Source organism: Sclerotinia sclerotiorum, genomic scaffold (assembly GCF_000146945.2).
Source record: "Sclerotinia sclerotiorum 1980 UF-70 scaffold_23 genomic scaffold, whole genome shotgun sequence".
In the NCBI taxonomy this organism is placed as follows: domain Eukaryota; kingdom Fungi; phylum Ascomycota; class Leotiomycetes; order Helotiales; family Sclerotiniaceae; genus Sclerotinia; species Sclerotinia sclerotiorum.
Window position 1 is genome coordinate 279,228 of NW_001820813.1, and position 20,448 is coordinate 299,675.

The window sequence follows — 20,448 nt, forward strand, 5'->3', positions numbered from 1 at the left end:
CCTCCCTCCTTCCTCCCTCCGCCATTCCTTCCTCCTCTCCTTCTTTCCCTCCTTCTCATTACATCCTCACCCTCACTCTAACTCCAATCCATCTAAATAAATTACATCCGCCCCTACCTCCTCTCCTCCCCCCCAAAAAAACCGCAACAGCCAGCCAGCCAGCCAGCCGCCAAATCAACGTCAACTACCCTACACTACCCTACACTACCCTACTTTCGCACCATCCCACCTATTTACACCAAAATAATAATAAAAAAATCATGATATATCACCTACCTACCCACCTACCCAGTATTAATATAAATAAAATAATCCATGATAATAAATAACTATTCCAGCGCAGTTCATTCTGTTAACCTACCCCCAACGCCTGGGCCCCCCCCCCCCTCCCCCCCCCATCCGCCAAAAAACACACATATACACATACTCATATGTATAGCATACATATAACATCATATTGCACCAACTAAAACTAAAACAAAAACAAAAACGCCATACCTGTACTATAAGCTAATTAAGCTATCTCGCGACGCATAACAAGCGTAATAATTAAATACTATATCCATATCCATATCCATATAACTCTTAATAAAAGAATAAACTTATTAACCTATTAAATAACTCTTATCTATCCATCCTGCCATACAAAACCCAGCCTTTACCTCATTACCCCTCCATTTATAATTAAAAAAACTACTCACTTTTTACACCTATTCCTATTCCCATCCCTAGTCCAAAACTCCGCGTAAGTACCATCCCTCATTTTCAACCCGACGCACCTCCACTTCCACCCGCACGCGATTCCATCACACCCGCTCCACCCCTCATAGTACCCTTCTTCCCATTATCAACCAAAGTGCCCTCACTATCCCTCTTATCTCTTTTGACACCGCCTACTCCAGCATTTCCCCCAGCAGCAAACTCATCCCCATTCATCCCACCTCCATTCAAACCCGCAAACTGATCATTCGGATGTGATGGAGCAGGACTACCACTAAAAGGCCTCCTGTGAGTTCCATATTCCTTTGGAGTTCCTAAATTCTTATCCGTTCCATGAACATGACTAGCTCCGCTTTCATCCAATTCCCTACCGACCATTCCCTCTTCGGCGAAACTTACTTTATTCGTAGTGTGGGCTTGAGGCTCATAACTTTCACCAACTCGACCAGCGTCTTGACCTGGGTTTGCGGTTTCGTACTCGAGTACTTTTATGAATTTGTAGAAGGCAGAAGCGAGAATTGCACCGAGGAAAGGTCCGAGCCAGTAAATCCAGTGGTAACCGGGGAACTGGCCAGAGACGACGGATGGCCCAAAGGAACGAGCGGGGTTGACGGATCCGCCGGTGAAGTAAAGGCCTGGGAGTTGTTAGAATATATGATGGGATAAAGGTTTAGCGGATTTAGGTGATAATGTGTGGAAATTTAGGCAATGTAAACATGAGTGAAAGATGGTGATGTATACCTGTAAGTTCAGCAATGAATAAAGCAAGACCGATACCAATTGGTGCAATAAAAGTTCCCTTGTGTTTCTCAGCGGCAAGCATAAAGATCGTAAGGGCCAATTGAGCAGTAAGGAACATCTCAATGAAAAGACCTCGAACGATTGATGTTCCGCCTCCCAAAGTGGTTCTAAATGTTATGGGGCCAGGGAAGAGAGCAGAAACAAGGGCAGCAGCTGTGATACCACCAACGATTTGAGCTATGAATAGAAAAAGGCCTCGTAGATATGGGAGAGCGCCGACAAGACACATGCCTACTGTGACCTATGGATTATTAGACGGTATTCCATTGGGCAAGGAAAAACGAAAAAGCGGTTGAATATTCTTACGGCAGGGTTAAAAAGACCACCGTTAGTACGGAAGAAAACCCAAACATTGACTGCCAGAGAAAAACCAAAACTCAAAGCAATATAGAGTAATTGGGCAGGATCGCTTGGGGTTCCGACGATGTTCGAATTGTTGGCTGGTGCTGCTAAGAGAGCCACTTGTGTACCTGCAAAAGCAAAGAAGAGAAAGAGAGTCGTTCCAGCAAATTCTGCCGTCGTTGCCACGAAATGATTGCGTATTTTATCGTGCGAGTGAAGCCATCTATGACCATGTCTGAGTGGGGTTGTTGTGTAACCGACAGTACCTGGAATCCAGCCAGTGAAACGATTTCCATTTGACTGTAATGAATCTCTGCCCGCATGAGGCTCTCGTGACTTTTTACTGTCATTGAAAAAGGGTAGCACAAAACCGCCACCCCGTCTCGGTTCGTTGATGTTCATGATGGCTACTTGAGTGATGACGAATTGAATGAGTAGTCCAGCACGACTAGGTAGAGAATGTGAATTGGTTAAATTGTCTATTTATATTGCTGTACCTCAATGCAACGAAGAACGAAAGATGAATGCAGAAACAAAGAGAGCCGAGGGGCTGAAAATGATACAAAGAAAACCCCGCATCGCCGAGATGAAACTGTAGATCTTGAAACCAAAAGGCAATGGTATAACCGATTGTAAATACATAGATCTGCCAGAGGTATTACAGATACATCGGATGTACGAAGCCGGAGACTTGATAGTGTTTTGACGTAGTATTATGAAAAATCTAGACCTCTGTATCGTAAAAAATGTCGGAAAATTGGACAAAGCCGCAAATAAATTGCACTACGAAAGATGATTATTTTGTGGCAGGTATCTCTTCGATCAGCTTGTAATTTGACACATGAATGCGGAAATAATTGAATCAATTGCGTCTTGAAATGAGCCAACTGTACCTCAAAGCGAGTGATGGCTCGTTCTCGAGCCTATCACAAAAAGAACTGATAGACTCATAGACAACATTGAAAGCTCGTGAAAAGCATTAGAGAAGTAATGATAGGGTATTTGACAGATGACGCTACTTCTAATAAGCTTTCCATATAGAACTTTTGAAGACATGAAAGGTTGGCATGGATGGGGTCTTGATCTGGCTGGAACACAATAATTACTTAGAACTACCAAGTAATGACAGTAATCACGGCTTCAGTAATCATACCCATAGGCCATCTGAAAATGAGTCTACGTGAAATTTGAAGCTGCACGTATTGATTCAAAATTCAAGTAATTGACGTGGTGTCAGACACTAGATTGAATGGCTTAATGATCTTGGAGCGGTTGACGAATTGACCCAATTGATATGTGGCATATCAAGGAATGCGGGATCGCTCGAGTAGATCGAGTGAGATATGAAAGAATTACTTTCTTGATTGCGATTTGAGAAGATGGAGAATTTTGACAATAAATTAAAATGTGAATGCCAAAGCCAAAGGATCAGTATCTTTCAATGGGATAGAAGACTCTTCATCCTGTACCCGCCCTTCATTCAGGAAGGATTGTAGAGATTAGCCTTGCTGTGTTGGAAAGGAGTCGATTGACTTGGCTTTCGCAAATGATCTTGTAGGAGTGTATGCCACTGAGTATAGAGTCAACTGGAGAGTGAGTTGTAATCTTATAAGCCAGAATATAGAATAAATCCCTGATTACTCGACGACGCATCGGTACCAAGTACTGAAAATGATATTAGAAGAAATACGAAGAGGAAGCAAAACATACGAAAGAAATATGGGGACTAAGTGTGCTAGCTTAAAGATCCACCGAAACAAGCTTTTTGTACATGGTCAAGTGTGGGATTTTGGATAAAAAATTCTACGAGGAATAATAATAGTCTACGGAGTATGTAGGGAGTAGTCCTAGACACAGCCACAAAGATTTCCTGTTTGGGGAGGAGAATTGACCGTATATGGTAAATGGATGACATCCTATATATATATACTAATTTCAAATACGACTTGACTACTCCTTACTACCTATCCATCATTGATTGATATTCAGTGCTACGGTATCGCCACACTCCAGCATAGAAAAGTCCAGTTACTAGGTATGTACGATGTGGTGTACGGAGTATTGGAACTATGTATGATCTTACCTTATTGTTTGCTGGCATGGGGAACACGAATGAAAATGATCCTATATAAGAGTTGAAGCAAAACTAGAAAACCAGCGGGGTAATGCATACTACATTTATTCCATATACTAAAATAGTGAAATAAAAATGCATGAATTTATATAGAATAAATAAACAAACTTGCCACACCTATATATCATCAACCCCCTCTCCTCTTTCCGTTATGGTAAACTACCTAGCCACAAATCCACAAATCCCCTTTGTGTGACCTAAAGGTGTGATCGACAACAACTGATTCATCCCACTCGCCTACCAACAACCTTTTTGTGGCTCAACTTCCGCTGATGTATTCCAACCCACGACGCCTTTCACCAACCTCAACCTTATTAATTCTCTCTACCAACAACCGTGTTTGTTTGTATTTGGCATCAAACATATTTTACGACGGCCCCTTTCCATCAAGTCGGATGCGATCAAGCTGGTGCAGAGTCCAGCTGAAGAGCTGAAGGATTGTACTGTCGGCGCTTTCAAGATATTTGAGCTTTGAAGTTTAGTTTAAACATACGATATCCATCATGCGACCACCAAGAATTGTATTAATTATTGCCTTCCTCGTTACTATTTACTTCCTCACCCTTTTATCTGTGCCGTTCTCTCATTCACAGGATGTAGCCGCTTCCACGACAACCCGCAAGAGTGGCATTCAATCGTTATTCTCCTTCCGAGCTCCATTCTCACTCTTCCCTCCCAATGCAATCATAACCCTCACAAATGATAATACGACTGCTTTCCTGGCAAGGCCTGCTGCTTTTGGGCCCTTACTACCCAACGAAGGATTAAAAGGGCAGTTATGGATAGGGAGTGGGTTTGGAGACGATAGCATACGGCAAGGTCCTGTCGCCTCCGGTGCTGAAGGCGAACTAGGCTGTAGTGATGTGCCGGGTTGGGTCGATAATTTTGCAAAGTCTGGCGCGATAGAAGGAGTTAAATCTGGAGATGATAAATCTGCGACGACTGCGAGTAAATCGAAAACAAACAAGAGGGCACATGAAGATGATGAAACTTTCATCGATCGTACACCGGGCAGTTCCGCGAAGGGTAAAGATAATGTTGAAGGGCCCTCGGTCGACGACGGTACCGATGATTACCTTCATCATCCTCTACTAGGATCAACAGTATCAAAACATACGGACAAGCAACCCACGGACCTGAAGGCAAACCATGCAGATATTCAATCTATACAGGAAGGTGCGGAAATCGCTGGAAAGGTCGTCTTGTTGAGCCGTGGAGGCTGTGGATTTTTGGAAAAGGTCAAATGGGTACAACGTAGAGGTGGGATTGCTTTAATTGTCGGTGATGACAAAAGTGGCGGGCCACTAATTCAGATGTATGCTCGGGGCGATACATCAAATGTGACCATCCCAGCCATCTTTACATCCCGTACCACGGCACATTTACTCTCTTCTCTCATAGGGCCAGGTGCATATAAGGAAGATGTGCTGGATGAGGGTGGTAAAGCAACATTGAAGGTTCAAAAGAACGATAAGTCGAAGAATGTTTCGAAAAAGAAGAAGACGAAGGAATCCCAGCCTACGTTTACAGCTACCGCTGCAACACCCAAAGCTACAAAGGCAGCTCGAACGAATTTGAAGAAGTCGTCTAAAAAAGCATCTTCAAAGGCCGAGGAGAAAACTACAACAATTGAAACACGAAAACCAGGTTGGTTTAAGTCGTTGTTCTATGGAACTGGCGGACGAGGTTCTGTAAAGGACAGCAGTCGACCACCGAGCAGTGGCCAACTTGATTGGGTTCTTGTTGATGACTGGAAGGACGATGACAATGCCGGCACGAAGAAAATATCCACCGCCAAACTCACCGGTCAGGAAAAGGTGGATGCAGAGAAAAAGTCGCAACAAACTAGCAAGGGTTCAAACACGGCTACATCAGGGGATGATTTTGTTATTGGTGTTCAGGATTGGCGTGATCCGGATTTAGTAGGGTCATCTGATAGCAAGGATTCTGAAAAGAACTCGGAAACAGGTACCACGAAGACATGGGGGAAGTCTGATACAAATAAGGCAAAAAATGAATCACCACAGCCGACAACGGCAGGCAAGAAAAATTCAGGTAGTATCACTGAAGAAGGGACTGAAGTTACACCTAAATTACGAGGTGGGAGTATCACACCGGGTAGTGGAGAGTACGCACCTAAAGTCGCTTCAGATGTGGATAGGACCAAGGCTAAGGAGACGGGAGAAAAGTCCAGCTCAATTGGTAGCAAAACTAAGGGTATTTTGACAACTATCTTTGGTGATGATGAAGAGGATTTTGAGCTCATTTCGCCAGGATCAAGTAGTACTGGCAACGTTGATATGGATGATGAGAACGAAGAAGATGACAATGACGAAGGTGATGAGGAAGATGGACTTTGGGTTACATTAACACCCACCAGCGGAGCTAGCCCATTCCTCGACACTCTATTAGTCCTAGTTGTCAGTCCGTTGGTCACTTTGACCGTGGTTTACGCATTGCTGCTGCTCAGATCGCGTATAAGGAGACGTCGTTGGAGAGCACCTAAATCTGTTGTCGAAAGATTACCTGTCAGAACTTATCAAACTATTAATACCCCTGGAAGTCGATCCCCGACGGTGCCATCCCCGTCCAATTCCTCAGCAACCACCCCACTTCTTTCACATACAACACCCAGCAGACCTCGTCCGAGATCACGGACGACAACGGGCATACCAGAGCCTGGAGACATTGCCCGTGTCAATTCAAATCCATTACATGTACCCGCGCTCACAGCACCTCAAGCTAATGAACATGAGAAAAATGTTGGATCACCCAGTCAATGGAAGAAATATATGGGCAAGCAAATAGAGTGTGTAGTGTGTTTAGAAGAATACGTGGATGGTGTTAGTCAAGTCATGAGTTTACCATGTGGCCATGAATTTCATGTGGATTGCATGTATGTCCTATCTTCCTCATTCCCATTGATGATTTTAAATAACTAATAAATTTTCTAGCACGCCTTGGTTAACAACACGTCGACGAACATGTCCTATCTGCAAGGGTGATGTCGTTCGTTCTCTCGCTCGAGGATCACCTTCTTCTCCGCGCTATGAAGCGTACCATGATGACGATAGTGATGATGATATACAAGCTCAAGCAGCGGAAACTGTAAATACATCCTCTTCATCCACCCTACCCATTTCCCGCAATCTCGAAGATGAAATTGTAAGGGACCTAGAACAAGGGATATCTTCCCCTACACCAAGTCGCGCTGGCAGAAATGTTAATAGACGAGGGGAAAGTTGGAGGAGTATGTTGGTTGATAGTTCAATGAATCTGTTAAGCGGAAGTTTAGGATCTGGATCAAGAAGTAGAAGTCCGCGAAGAGGAGAAGAAGATAGGAATCGGTGAATATTTTTCTGGAGACAGATTATAACATTTTTAATGGATGGAAGGAAGGAATCATGAAACGGGAAACGGGAAATGGAAATGGAGTTAAGCAAGTGGGATGTTTATCTATCTCTGTATTAGGTAATCTTGTAAACATCTCCATAACTGTTGACCTTTCTTTTTCCAATGTGTCGATAGACAGACAATACAGGAAATGAAATGTATGGAGTAAAAACGAGTATCCTTTTTATATGGTGTAGAGGATGAGGATAGGAAGGGAAGGAAATGGATGGATGAATGGGATGAATGGAATGAATGAATGGATTTTTTTAAACACCTACATACCTACCTAGGTACTCTAAAAGATTAGACTTGATGTCTAGGGTGTGATTTAGTGGTTTATGGGACAGGGGAAGCAAGGAAGTAAGGCAAGGAGGGTTTGGTTTTATGGTATGGGCTATGGAATATAGTTATGGATGGCGTTGTTTTGTTAGTTAGGTGGGTGGTTAGTTGGTTAAGTGGGTGGTTAGGAAGTTATTTATAACTTTTACTCCTTTACTCATTTTGTTATTTGTGTTGTAGGTATATAGCTATATTTATGTGATGTTATGTAACTAGGTGGAATGAATGAATATCTGGATGCTTGGATAGATAAAGAGAATAAATAGTGGAGATTACCTGAGTCGAGAAAGAAGAAAATAAATCAAAAGATGTTATCAACACACCTCATCAGATGCTTAAGGTTCATCTATTACTACTAGGCACCAAGGTACTCGCATTTAGATGATAGATATATAATGGTTGATGTATGGAGTATGATTACCTACCTATGTATGATCTGGTGATGAATGATCAAAATACGGGGTAGCAAGATTAATGATTAATATAAGATCTTCAATAAGCACGACCAATCGGCTTATCTCCTTCCTTGCATGTGGCTGGTGGTAGTATGTCGGGGAAAAAAGTGCCGAGGATATGCGGGTAACCTAGTATGCGATCGATGAATGTATGATGTAGGTCTTGGATATTGGTGGTTGGGATTGAGGGGATGATTGATAATTGGGAATAGTTTTGTTGATCTTTTGAACTTTATGTTGCGGTAGAGTAGGGTAAAGATAGGTAGGTAGGTACTCATGACCATTTGTAATGGTTAGTTGGTTTAACCTTATGCGTGCATGAAACTTGTAGAAATACTAGATATTCTTTACCTAGGTACCTATTTGATAACCGATAGAGTACCTAGACGACTTACTTGAATCTCTGAACTTGCGATAGATACGCTACGATAAGATACGATACGATACGATACGATACGATACGATACGATACGATACGATACGACTTTCTCTGTGTATACTCGAGTACCTACCTACCATTATACCTACCTACCTAGGTAATCTGTACCTTATCCTATCAACTTTGACTTTTTGGATCATTCACCTCTCTTTCTTTCGTTATAAACGGATCTTTTTCTTTTCTTCTCTTTCTTTTTCTTCCCTCTTTTATTACAAGACGGTACCTAGACTTGGATCGATAGATTTTGATCTCGGGATAAGAATTAGGGTAATAAACCTTTCTTCTTACAACCCTGTTTGACGGAGATAAATTGATCAGTGAATTATTGGTGGGGTGGATGATTCATTCATTTGATTGATTTGATTCACTTGATTGATTGAAGTGTGCACGAGCGGGCTCTGCATGATCGATTGTTGCTTGTGGGTGGGATAGTGGGATTTTGGGATTTTGGGATATTGGGGTATTGGTGGAACGGTAGTTGGTATTTGAAGACGGGTTTCTGAGCTGCGGGAGGATTTGGATTGGATTTGGACTTGGACTTCGACTTGGGTTTTGTTGTGAAGTGAGGAGAGTAAGCAGAGGAGAGTAATCAGAGAACTAGGGGAAAGAGAGAGAAAGAGAAGAGAAGGGGCAAGGACGATTGCGCTACCTTTATCGCGACGAACATTATTTTATATATACCTTGGGCGTTTTCACCATAAGAGACGGAGTGCGCTGAGTTACTGCTAAGTGAAAGCTGCGTTCGATTCGATATCTTACTGCGCGGCGCATTGAGGTCAACGGCGCATCGAGATTCGCATATATTACGACACGGAAACGAATATTATACAAGGTGACGGTGGTATAGATTTACTAGAGCTTGGATTAGAGATTGGATTTGAGTATCGGACGGAGCCAAGCTAGAATCATGGCTGTGGATAAATCGACCGACAGGATGGATGAGGAGAAGGGCTTCCCGAATGATGTAGGTGTTAAGACATTAGAAGTTAAGAAGGGATGTGGATGGGGAAGACATGCTACAAGGAAAAGGTTGCCTGGAGTTACGATCTGGTTAGAGGTATGGTCTGTCCCTGTTGCGGACTTCCCCTCTCGATTTACTTGGCTTTTTCGTCACACATATTGAGATGAATTGTCCGACATAAGATGAACTTAAAAATGGATGTAAGAAGCTAACTCGTATCTGCAAAGCTTATAGCAATTGCTCTCTTAGTCACAATGTTATATCGACAACAACATGCGTTAGGATGTTTGTCATTGGCGATGCTAGGGTTTGGTAATACGTCTGCGAGACCTAATACTACTCTTCCTTCATTTGTGTTTGATTATGGTAAGGAAGTTCAGCCCGTGCATCAAATATGCATATCATGAAAGTACTCACTAACATGTGGCTTGTTAGCACCACTTGTTTGGTTGGACGAAGCAGAAATGTATTTTCCTTCCGACATGTACGCCCAAATCCTCAATACTAAGCCCTATGTCAATCTTACCTTAATACCAAATGACACGCTTCCTTCTCCACTCAACCTCGAAAATCTTGATTTTTTGAATAATTGGGGTCTAAACGTCTATCTAACCTCCAATATTGATGTCACCACCTCCCCTGCTTACCTTACCGGCGTCGTCCCCTCCTCAGCTACCGGCCGTACCCAAAACGCCATTTCCTGTTCCGTAATTCTCTCCGATCATGGGGATGGTCTCATGGATGTCTTTTACATGTATTTTTACGCCTATAATCAAGGAAACACCGTTTTCGGACAAGAATTAGGTGATCATATAGGAGATTGGGAACACAACATGATTCGCTTCGTAAACGGTACTCCCCAAGCAGTCTGGTATTCCCAACATGCAAATGGTCAAGCATTCCTCTATTCTGTTGTTGAGAAAAGTGGAAAGAGACCTATTGCCTACTCGGCTCGTGGTTCTCACGCTAATTACGCTATTCCCGGTACTCACGACCATACGATCCCAGATCTCAATCTTCCAGCTGGCCTCCTCCAGGATTATACATCAAGAGGTACACTTTGGGATCCAGTCCTGTCGTCATATTTCTACACATATGATATCGTGAGTAAAAGTTTCACGGCGGCAAGTGAAGGGAGTCCGGTTGGTGCGATGGAATATGAGGGGAGGTGGGGGGATGCTCAGTATCCGAAAAATGATAAGAGACAGAGTGAGTTTTTTGGGTTTTGGAAGTTTGTCGGGGGACCGACGGGCCCAGCTAATAAACAGTTGGTGAGGAAAAAGGTATGTCCTGATAATGAGATTCTTTGTATTGTGAGGGATAGATTGGGTCCTTAGATTTGGTGGGAGGGATGGGTGATGAGGTTTTTGCGGGTTTATTTGGGTTCGTTATGGGATTGTGAGATGGTTGTCGAGTTTAAAGCGTTTTGCTCTGTTTACTTACTTAGGCATGGAAAGGTACAGAATGATTGGGTCGCCTCTGTTTTTGGAATTGAATTGGAATTGGTGTTTGTTTTTTTACTCCTTGGTTTTGATTTTCGCTTGAAGAGAAGGGAGAAATGAGAGAGGGGTCTGCTACAGATGAAGGATATGGATATGGATATGGATATTGATGATGAGGATGAACATGAAACGATAGAATGATTTCCAGAGCATGGGAAAGCATCCAACGGGATAGACCATAGGACAGAACGCAATAAGATTATAGATTGTATGTATGTTTAGAGTGTGGAAAGAAACTTTGAAAGACTATGCATTTTTATGATTGGAGATCGGGATTGAATATGAGGTATGAGGTATGAGGTTGTTAAAGGGCGTGAGATGGCGATGGGTGAGTTTTGGGATGGAGGAGCGTTGGGCTTTGTTTTGGGCTTTGGTGTAAGATGGAGGGAGATGGGGTGAAGGGAGAGAGGTGGATGGATGAATAAATAAATAGATTGAGTCACCAGACTGGGTTATTAGATATAAATAACATAGACATAAATACTTCATACAAAAATAAAAGAAAGATTACTATAATAATGATATTGATGACCCAATCAATTCTATATATAATATACCTCCCTCCATTCCCCCTCCTGTCACGAACCACATTTTCGATAATAATTAGTAGGAGTTTTCGCTGAACATTATTACTATTATTAGGAGAGTAAGTATACTATACTATACTATAGCGGACTTTTATGATATTCAATATCTTTCTTCAATGATTGACTTTTTTATAATACCTAGCATCTCCGATCACATGATAAAAGGTCTTTAAAAAAATCTCGTTTCGATTGGTCGTTATTTGCATATTAGAAGCTATTATCGCTCTACAATGCGCCTACAATGCAAACAAATCCATAAACCGATTAGTTGGTTTAATTAGATAACTTTTGAATGCTTTTGATATCCCCTTATGATATGAAACCCTTTTACATGACCTCGACTTGGTTCTCATCACTCTCACTCATACTCTCATCTCCACTAACTTCTGCGTTTTCACGTTCTCTCTTCTCCATGAGTGCTTGTAATTCAGCATCATCGTTCTCGGTGACTGCCTTAGGTTCCATCTTGACAATTAATCCACCTCCTGCAGCTTCAATGTTCTTTCTGATATCCACGATTGCGGCTTCCAAGGTCGAAATACCAACGGATTTTTCCAGACATGTGCTTGTGAGAACGTAGAGTGGTGGAGAGACGAGCTTGACCTTGACTTGGTTATCGGCGGTGTTTCTGGCTTCGGCAGTTCTCAAAGCCGTCTTAACGGCATCAATTCCCTCATATCCAAAGCATGTAACTTCGACATCGGCACGAACTTTTGTTGGTTGTGGTGTAAGACGTTTTCCAATATATGATTTTAATTCCTCAGCGACGATATCGTTAGGAAATGAGACATCTTGCCAAGTATCAGCGTTTCTATGTTAATGTCAGTATACATAAAATATCAAAGGACCCAAAAATTCCATACGTTATCGAAAGCTTGAAGGCATCAACAGCATGTCCATATTTCTTATTCAATGGCCACACAATCTTCTCGTACAAATCCTCGATAGGATGCTTTGTTTTCTCCGCAACGTGGCGCATAATCGAATGAACCATTTTACCCTTGTTGTATCGTTCTTCGCATCTTACAATATCCTCAGGTGAAACTCTTCGTTTGGAAAGATCAATGTAACCTGCAATCGATTAGATCAGCCTTCCGCCACAATATACTGTTTGAGGATCTTCTGCATACCCTTCTCCTTATCGACTCTGAGAACAACCACAACCTCATTACGGCCGACACGGATGAGCTTTTGAATACTTCTAATACGACGTCTAGATAATTCGGAGAGGAGAATCATGCCATCGATGTTGTCATATTCGAGGAGCTTAACATAGGCACCCATCTCTGCGATCTGCGAAGCTGGAGATTAGCATCTCTCCTGCAACTTGAACGCGCCTAAGATTCCCTACCTGCTTTGACATTCACCATGACGAAGCTATCGATCTCCGGGTATTTTTCTTCATAGAAACGGCAATTTGTGAGAGACATGATTGCGATTGTTGCGCGACTGGGCGCGGGGTGAAAATTTTGTGGTTTCCGTTGGACTTCCTTGCCAAATTCGAGAGACTCTTTTGAATATCAAATCTTATAGATCACTATGTCGTTGTTGGTGTTTTTTGTACAAATTTGAATTGGTGATAGATTTCTCAAATGAGGCTCCAAGGTTGAAAGAGTCACAATCAATCTTTTGATCGGATTTGGTTTGATGGGGAGGGGCCGTGGTGGGATGGCCTCGCTAAATAAAAAAAAGCTGGAGACTTTTGATTGGTGCAATGACGTTTAGCAGTAAATACCGTACTGAAGCTCGTGAAATTGTTCCCTGGCTAAATTCCAAGAAGGTGATTCGATTCTTTCTCTCAATACAACAACTATTGGTTTACCTGTGGTCGTACTTCAGATATGGAATTGTCGGTCGATATGCGAAAGCGGAATATTTATATATAGCAGAAGATTCTGCTAGATAATTTACACCCTTTCAACACAAAATCATGTCTTCTGAAACTGTTTCCTCCCTTGTGGGAAGCTCCGGGAGCTTCATGGATTCGACAATAGCTTCAACTATGGCCTCGGCAACTGGCATACCAACAAATCAAATGGATATTGAAGCGGCAGGATCATGGTTTGGAGCCTTTGGCAACATGACTATGTTCTTCTTTAGAGTGATTCCGGGGATCCTTTACTGGCTTATAACTTTTACGACAATTACAATGCCGACTTTCCTCTTCACAATGTTCTCAACTAGCTTGACATTTACCATGAATGCTACCACTTTGTATGTGCCATCCATTCTATCTCACTATCAATGCTAATTACTTATCCAAGGATGTTGATCATGGTGGCATTTATGTCAACCATCAGTTGGTTTGTAAGATACCGATTTCTCAACATGTACTCTCGATTACCCCCGGAACCTCAACGAAAGGAACCTCAAATAGACCTCTATCCAGATACACAAGACGAAGGATCAAAGTCAGGGTTCTCAAATTACTTGGATGAATTTCTGAGTGCTATCAAAATCTTTGGTTATTTGGAACGTCCTGTTTTTCATGAACTCACGCGCTCCATGCAAACAAGAAAGCTGATAGCTGGCGAAACCTTGAACCTTGAAGAGGAGAAGGGATTTTGTTTGGTAGTCGATGGATTAGTGGAGATTTTTGTCAAATCGGCTCGAGAAGGACGTGAATCAGATACCGATCCCACGTCGTATGAACGAGAAGATTCGGATAGTGGATCTGGCCCTCACCGAGGTGGTCATCATCAGGGTTACCAATTATTGACCGAGGTAAAGAATGGTGCACCTATGTCATCTCTCTTTTCTATACTTTCACTCTTTACAGAAGATGTCAAATTGAGACATTCTGATGACGAAGATTTTGATGGGAGTGTTTCTGGTACTCCTTATGGCAATTCAGATCATCACGAATTTGGAAATAGCCATGAAGCTCCTCCATCACTTCCCACAAGTCCAATATATGGGGCCCTTACTCAAGATGGTCAAAGAGATGGTAGGGATCGTCGTGCTTCGGCAACAAATGTTAATGGAAGAATACCCCCGTTGTCATTAGATGCTTCAGCCGATATTCATCCACGTCGGCCTAGGCCTAAGAGGTTGACTACAACTTCCGTACATCCTGACATCGTGGCTAGAGCTACAGTGGATACTACAATTGCTATAATACCTGCTAGCGCTTTCCGTCGATTAACAAGAGTATATCCTAAGGCTACAGCACATATCGTCCAGGTCATTTTAACAAGATTACAGAGAGTTACTCTTGCGACTGGTCATTCTTATCTTGGGTTAACTAGCGAGGTTTTGCGCACTGAAAAGCATATGAACAAGTACACGACATACGAATTGCCGAATTTCCTCCGTGGAGATGCGTTGAAGCGCTTGAAGGAAAAGTTCATTCGCGAAAAGGAGAGGATTGGCACGGAAGAAGGTAGCAAAGGTATTGCTTTGCATAATGCTGGAGCCGGAAGACGGCGCAGATCCAGTCATAGCCTCAGAAAAGAAGCCACAATGCACGCATCGTCGGTCAGTGCTTCTATGTCGATGTCCAGACAAACCTTCGAAGCACACGGTGGGGATTCCAGTGTCAGCCCTAGTCCTGGAGATCTTCTTACGAATATTCAGATGTCACGATACGGTGGTAGGAAACCTGCTTCAAGTGTGAAAGGTTCTAGTCCTCAAGTATGGCATCATGATGCTCAAAGTCCTCTTTCTCAGAGGACTTCAAATCCATTCAATAGTCCTATGAATTCACGAATACCTCTTCATCGCCAAGAATCGATTGATGAAGATGGGATGTTTAGGAAATCTATTTTGGAATGTATATTCAAGGCTATCGGTCTTACAAACACTAAGAATGCATTGCGTATGTCAGATTCTGTTGAAGGCTCGCCTCGAATGCTTTCATATGATCAGAAGCGTCAAAAGGCATTTTTTACCAACAATTCCTTTACTACCAACGCCTTCGGCCTTATTGATCCCTACGAAGGTTCTGTAGATGACACTGAATCAGTGACATCTGGTGGAGTCAGTGCTGGTGGATATCCAAGTACGCAGGGGCTTGCCCAAGAACTCAAGGATGAAGTAGAGATTGTTTACTTCCCAAAAGGCTCGGTACTTGTGGAACAAGGAGAGAGAAACCCTGGGCTGTATTATGTTATTGATGGCTTCCTAGATGTTAGCGTTCCTGTTGACGAGAAGTCCGATTCCATGGTGTTAGGCCAATCTTTCCGACACTCTTCGAACGCCAAGAACGCCAATGATCCGATGCCTTCACTATCTAGAACGAAGACCGCCTCATCGCGTGCTTCAGGGTCTGCTTTTGGTAGTGCAGGGCATGAGGGTAAAAAGAGAAAGACAACAGACCGAAAAAGTTTGGCACTTATAAAACCAGGTGGTATTGCAGGTTACATTGGTACCATATCCTCTTATCGATCGTTCATTGATGTTGTTGCAAAAACAGACGTTTATGTAGGATTCTTGCCGCGAACATCACTGGAAAGAATTGTTGAGAAGTATCCTGTCGTACTCCTGACTATGGCTAAACGTCTCACCAGTCTATTGCCCAGATTAATCCTGCACATAGACTTTGCTCTTGAATGGGTACAGGTGAGCGCCGGTCAAGTCATCTACCACCAAGGCGATGATAGTGATGCAATTTACATTGTCTTGAACGGCCGACTTCGACTTGTAGTCAATAATGACGAGGCTGGAATGAAAGTCATCGGCGAGTATGGACAAGGTGAGAGTGTTGGAGAACTAGAAGTCATGACGGAATCGGTCAGACCTGCTACACTGCATGCTATTCGAGATACTGAACTCGCTAAATTTCCCAAGACACTTTTCAACAGTCTAGCGCAAGAACACCCAGGTATCACGATCAAAATCTCCAAGATTATTGCATCTCGCATGCGAGCTTTAGTGGAAGAGCCTGTCTTCGTACAAACTAAAGAGAAAGTTACTGGTGCTACGAATGATAAAGTATCTTCGACTGTCAATCTTCGTACTGTTGCTATACTTCCCGTTACCGCTGGAGTACCTGTGGTCGAGTTTGGTAGTCGTTTAATGAATGCTTTGACTCAAATCGGAGCACCTAATGGTGTAACTTCTCTCAATCAAGCAGCTATTCTTAATCATCTTGGCAGGCATGCTTTCAGTCGTATGGGAAGACTTAAACTTTCACAATATCTTGCTGATCTGGAGGAGAAGTATGGCCTGGTTTTGTATATTGCTGGTAAGTAATTCCTTTCTGGGACACGTCAAAATGTGGCTCCCTAGGATCCTCGCTAATGTTAATTAATAGACACAAACGTGAATTCGCCTTGGACTCAAACTTGCATCAGTCAAGCTGATTGCATTCTCCTAGTGGGCATAGCAGATGGTTCACCAGCTATTGGAGAATACGAACGCTTCTTATTAGGAATGAAAACCACTGCGAGAAAGGAATTGGTATTATTGCATGCAGACCGCTTCTCATCACCTGGTGTGACTCGTGCATGGCTTAGAAATCGAGTCTGGATCAATGGCGGGCACCATCATGTGCAAATGGACTTCAGAACTAGTGCTGTCCCAGTACATCCTCAAACAAGAAAGTTCGGAACCGCATTGAAACAACGAGTACAAGTGATTCAGGCAGAAATTCAAAAATTCACATCCCGCCGTGTACGACAATCGCCACTTTACTCCGCAGAGACTCCATTCAAAGGCGACTTTCACCGGATCGCTAGACGTCTTTGCGGCAAATCTATTGGTCTGGTTCTCGGAGGAGGTGGTGCACGTGGTATATCTCAGGTTGGGATTATAAAAGCTATGGAAGAATCTGGAATTCCGATTGACATAATTGGAGGAACTTCTATTGGATCTTTCATTGGCGCATTATATGCTCGTGATGCAGATGTAGTTCCTATGTATGGACGCGCAAAGAAATTTTCAGGCCGCATGGCAAGCATGTGGCGCTTTGCACTGGATTTAACGTATCCATCTGCTTCCTATACTACTGGTCATGAATTCAACCGTGGTATCTTCAAGACGTTCGGCAATACTCAGATTGAAGATTTCTGGCTAGAGTTCTATTGCAACACTACCAATATCAGTAAAAGTCGATCTGAAATCCATACCAGTGGATATGCATGGAGATACGTAAGAGCATCTATGTCTCTTGCTGGACTTCTCCCACCACTGTGCGATGAAGGAAGTATGCTGTTAGATGGTGGATATGTAGATAACCTGACGGTTTCTCACATGAAGTCTCTAGGCGCTGATATCATCTTTGCTATTGATGTCGGCAGCCTTGATGACGATATACCACAGAACTTCGGTGACTCACTTTCTGGATTCTGGGCATTTGCAAATCGTTGGAACCCATTCTCATCATATCCGAATCCTCCCACTTTGGCTGAGATCCAAGCACGTTTGGCATATGTATCCAGTGTCGATGCTTTGGAAAGAGCGAAAACAACTCCAGGATGTCTTTACATGAGACCTCCAATTGACGAATATGGAACTCTGGACTTTGGTAAATTCGATGAAATTTATCAGGTTGGTTACAAATTCGGACATGAATATTTGGCAAAGATGAGAGAACAGGGTATTCTTCCTCTAGTGGATGAGACGGAAGAGAAAAAGGCATTGAGGAGAACTATGGCTCCGAGACGAGCAAGTATTTAGCGTGGACTATCCTTAGGATCTAGATGTTATAGGTTTTGCGCTCGAATATTACAGGGCGTTTTGGTGTAGATGAATTATGATGATGATGGTATACCCAAGCATATATTGATATAGGCGGTGGTCTTTTATCAGTTAGGCATTAAATTAATGGGAAATCTTATTCGATATGTGTACTGTATTCAAGTGTCCATATATTCTTTTGCTCTCAGCTGTGATTGTACGAATACTCTGGAAGTTACTAACTATCACTTGTTAAATTCACAAATCTATTGGCACAGCTCGATCAATCAATCGAACTTTTAAGGGTAAGATAAGATCTTACAATTTTGAAGACTCATTGGGATCTGGAGGGGTCGAATTCACCGGGACAACCCCACGTCAAATAAATGCCTGGGTCTTAATCAGGCACAAACACATGTGGAAAGTTCCGGCAAAAAAAGTTGAGTGCATCAAAAAACATTCATGATATTCAGATTAATGATTTGTATTTGCCTACCAACGCCGTAACAAAAACTCCCTCTTCTGCATATCTGGAGACCAGGAAGGCGATCAGCTTCGTAAATTGAGGAAGGGCCATGTCCCTGACCTCTCGTGTTGCCAACCTGTTTTCCTTTGGATCAGCAGGTTCGCCAGCAGAAGATCGCAAATTTGGGATTGTTGATAATGGAGTGGAAGAGGACGTCAATGTTAGAGTTGGAAACGGGCTACTCAGGTCGAAAAATATGGCACAGGAAGAGGCCGAAGAGGAGGGACGACCGCCATATTTACATGTGAGATTTGTAGATTTTGGTCTACAGGCAAGTTACTGATTGTTTGTAGGCCATGATTGCGGGAGGAATTGGCGGAACCACGGGGGATCTTCTTATGCACTCTTTGGATACGGTTAAAACTCGTCAACAGGGTGATCCTCATGTTCCGCCAAAGTATACCAAACTATCGTCCTCATATTCTACGATTTTGCGACAAGAAGGAATACGGAGAGGGCTATATGGAGGATGGGTTCCTGCTCTTCTTGGTTCTTTTCCTGGCACAATTATATTCTTTGGAACATATGAGTACAGCAAAAGGCATCTAATAGATAATGGCATTCCACCATGGTTTGCCTACCTATCCAGTGGTATGTACGAGAAATTTAGGGTTAATTACATCATTCTAATGATCCCAGGTTTTGTCGCCGACTTTGCAGCCTCGTTCGTATACGTACCTTCCGAAGTCCTTAAAACTCGTCTACAACTCCAAGGGCGATACAATAACCCATTTTTCAAGTCCGGTTACAATTACAAAAACACAGCACATGCTGCCCGAACAATAGTCAAGCAAGAAGGGTTCTCGGCTCTATTCTACGGTTACAGAGCAACAATCGTTCGAGACCTACCATTTTCGGCATTACAATTCGCATTTTACGAGCAAGGTCAAACATGGGCGAGAAAATGGAAGGAGAGCCGAGATATTGGATTGCCATTGGAACTCGTAACAGGAGCGGCAGCTGGTGGTTTGGCTGGAGTAATTACATGTCCTCTGGATGTTGTGAAAACAAGGATCCAAACTCAAGTCATTTCCGACCCAGAGTCTACTTCCAAGCAGGCCTCAAAATCTGCGAAAAATGCCTCCCATAAATCTACCCGTGCGAAGCCAACCTCTACAAAATCTACAAAACCTACAAAGCATCAGATTAGATCGATATCCACGTCATCCCCTTCCACGCATACCCCGCGTCCTGGTAGCATCATTCTCGATACCTCTTCCGTCCCCACCGGACTTAAACTTATCTATAAAACGGAAGGCATAGCAGGGTTGTTTCGGGGGGGTAGGACCGAGATTTGTGTGGACGAGTACACAAAGTAGTTGCATGTTGGTATTATACCAATACATCCTAAAGCGGCTGGAAAACTTCAACTTGCAGCGGGATCAGGAATCGATTGTATAATGGTAGGGACAGACGGGAACATAAGGGATCATAAATGATAGGGAAATGTAGGATTATGTACAGCAAAAATACTATGGTTGCATTGGGCGGCGTTTCTGGGAAGTCTTAAGATTAGACGAATAGATGATCTTTCACTTTTGTATAGGTACTGGCTCATGGAGATTGGTAAAACTGTGTTGTGAGCATGAAGGAAGTCACGTTAAACGGAATGGCTTTCTCGACTCGTACTA

At 42.9% G+C, this 20,448-nt stretch overlaps 6 protein-coding genes across 6 annotated transcripts; 4 read left to right on the forward strand and 2 right to left on the reverse strand.

Moving 5' to 3' along the window:
- Nucleotides 1–765: 765 nt before the first annotated feature.
- SS1G_13045 (hypothetical protein) lies at nucleotides 766–2,265 on the reverse strand (the record flags this gene model as incomplete). The annotated part of the gene is made up of 3 exons (XM_001585903.1): nucleotides 766–1,355; nucleotides 1,462–1,762; nucleotides 1,828–2,265. The coding sequence occupies 3 exons, from the start codon at nucleotides 2,263–2,265 to the stop codon at nucleotides 766–768; spliced, it is 1,329 nt and encodes a 442-aa protein (XP_001585953.1).
- Nucleotides 2,266–4,500: 2,235 nt separating this feature from the next.
- Nucleotides 4,501–7,373, forward strand: SS1G_13046 (hypothetical protein; the record flags this gene model as incomplete). The annotated part of the gene is made up of 3 exons (XM_001585904.1): nucleotides 4,501–6,893; nucleotides 6,952–7,162; nucleotides 7,293–7,373. 3 exons carry the CDS (start codon nucleotides 4,501–4,503, stop codon nucleotides 7,371–7,373), a joined length of 2,685 nt encoding a protein of 894 aa, XP_001585954.1.
- A 2,157-nt stretch (nucleotides 7,374–9,530) lies between these two features.
- On the forward strand, nucleotides 9,531–10,878 carry SS1G_13047 (hypothetical protein; the record flags this gene model as incomplete). Its single annotated transcript, XM_001585905.1, has 4 exons — nucleotides 9,531–9,680; nucleotides 9,812–9,950; nucleotides 10,020–10,793; nucleotides 10,853–10,878. The coding sequence occupies 4 exons, from the start codon at nucleotides 9,531–9,533 to the stop codon at nucleotides 10,876–10,878; spliced, it is 1,089 nt and encodes a 362-aa protein (XP_001585955.1).
- Nucleotides 10,879–12,000: 1,122 nt separating this feature from the next.
- Nucleotides 12,001–13,103, reverse strand: SS1G_13048 (hypothetical protein; the record flags this gene model as incomplete). The annotated part of the gene is made up of 4 exons (XM_001585906.1): nucleotides 12,001–12,484; nucleotides 12,537–12,744; nucleotides 12,804–12,974; nucleotides 13,025–13,103. 4 exons carry the CDS (start codon nucleotides 13,101–13,103, stop codon nucleotides 12,001–12,003), a joined length of 942 nt encoding a protein of 313 aa, XP_001585956.1.
- An 898-nt stretch (nucleotides 13,104–14,001) lies between these two features.
- Nucleotides 14,002–18,291, forward strand: SS1G_13049 (hypothetical protein; the record flags this gene model as incomplete). Its single annotated transcript, XM_001585907.1, has 2 exons — nucleotides 14,002–16,858; nucleotides 17,000–18,291. The coding sequence occupies 2 exons, from the start codon at nucleotides 14,002–14,004 to the stop codon at nucleotides 18,289–18,291; spliced, it is 4,149 nt and encodes a 1,382-aa protein (XP_001585957.1).
- A 722-nt stretch (nucleotides 18,292–19,013) lies between these two features.
- On the forward strand, nucleotides 19,014–20,136 carry SS1G_13050 (hypothetical protein; the record flags this gene model as incomplete). Its single annotated transcript, XM_001585908.1, has 3 exons — nucleotides 19,014–19,061; nucleotides 19,111–19,408; nucleotides 19,457–20,136. 3 exons carry the CDS (start codon nucleotides 19,014–19,016, stop codon nucleotides 20,134–20,136), a joined length of 1,026 nt encoding a protein of 341 aa, XP_001585958.1.
- Nucleotides 20,137–20,448: the final 312 nt, after the last annotated feature.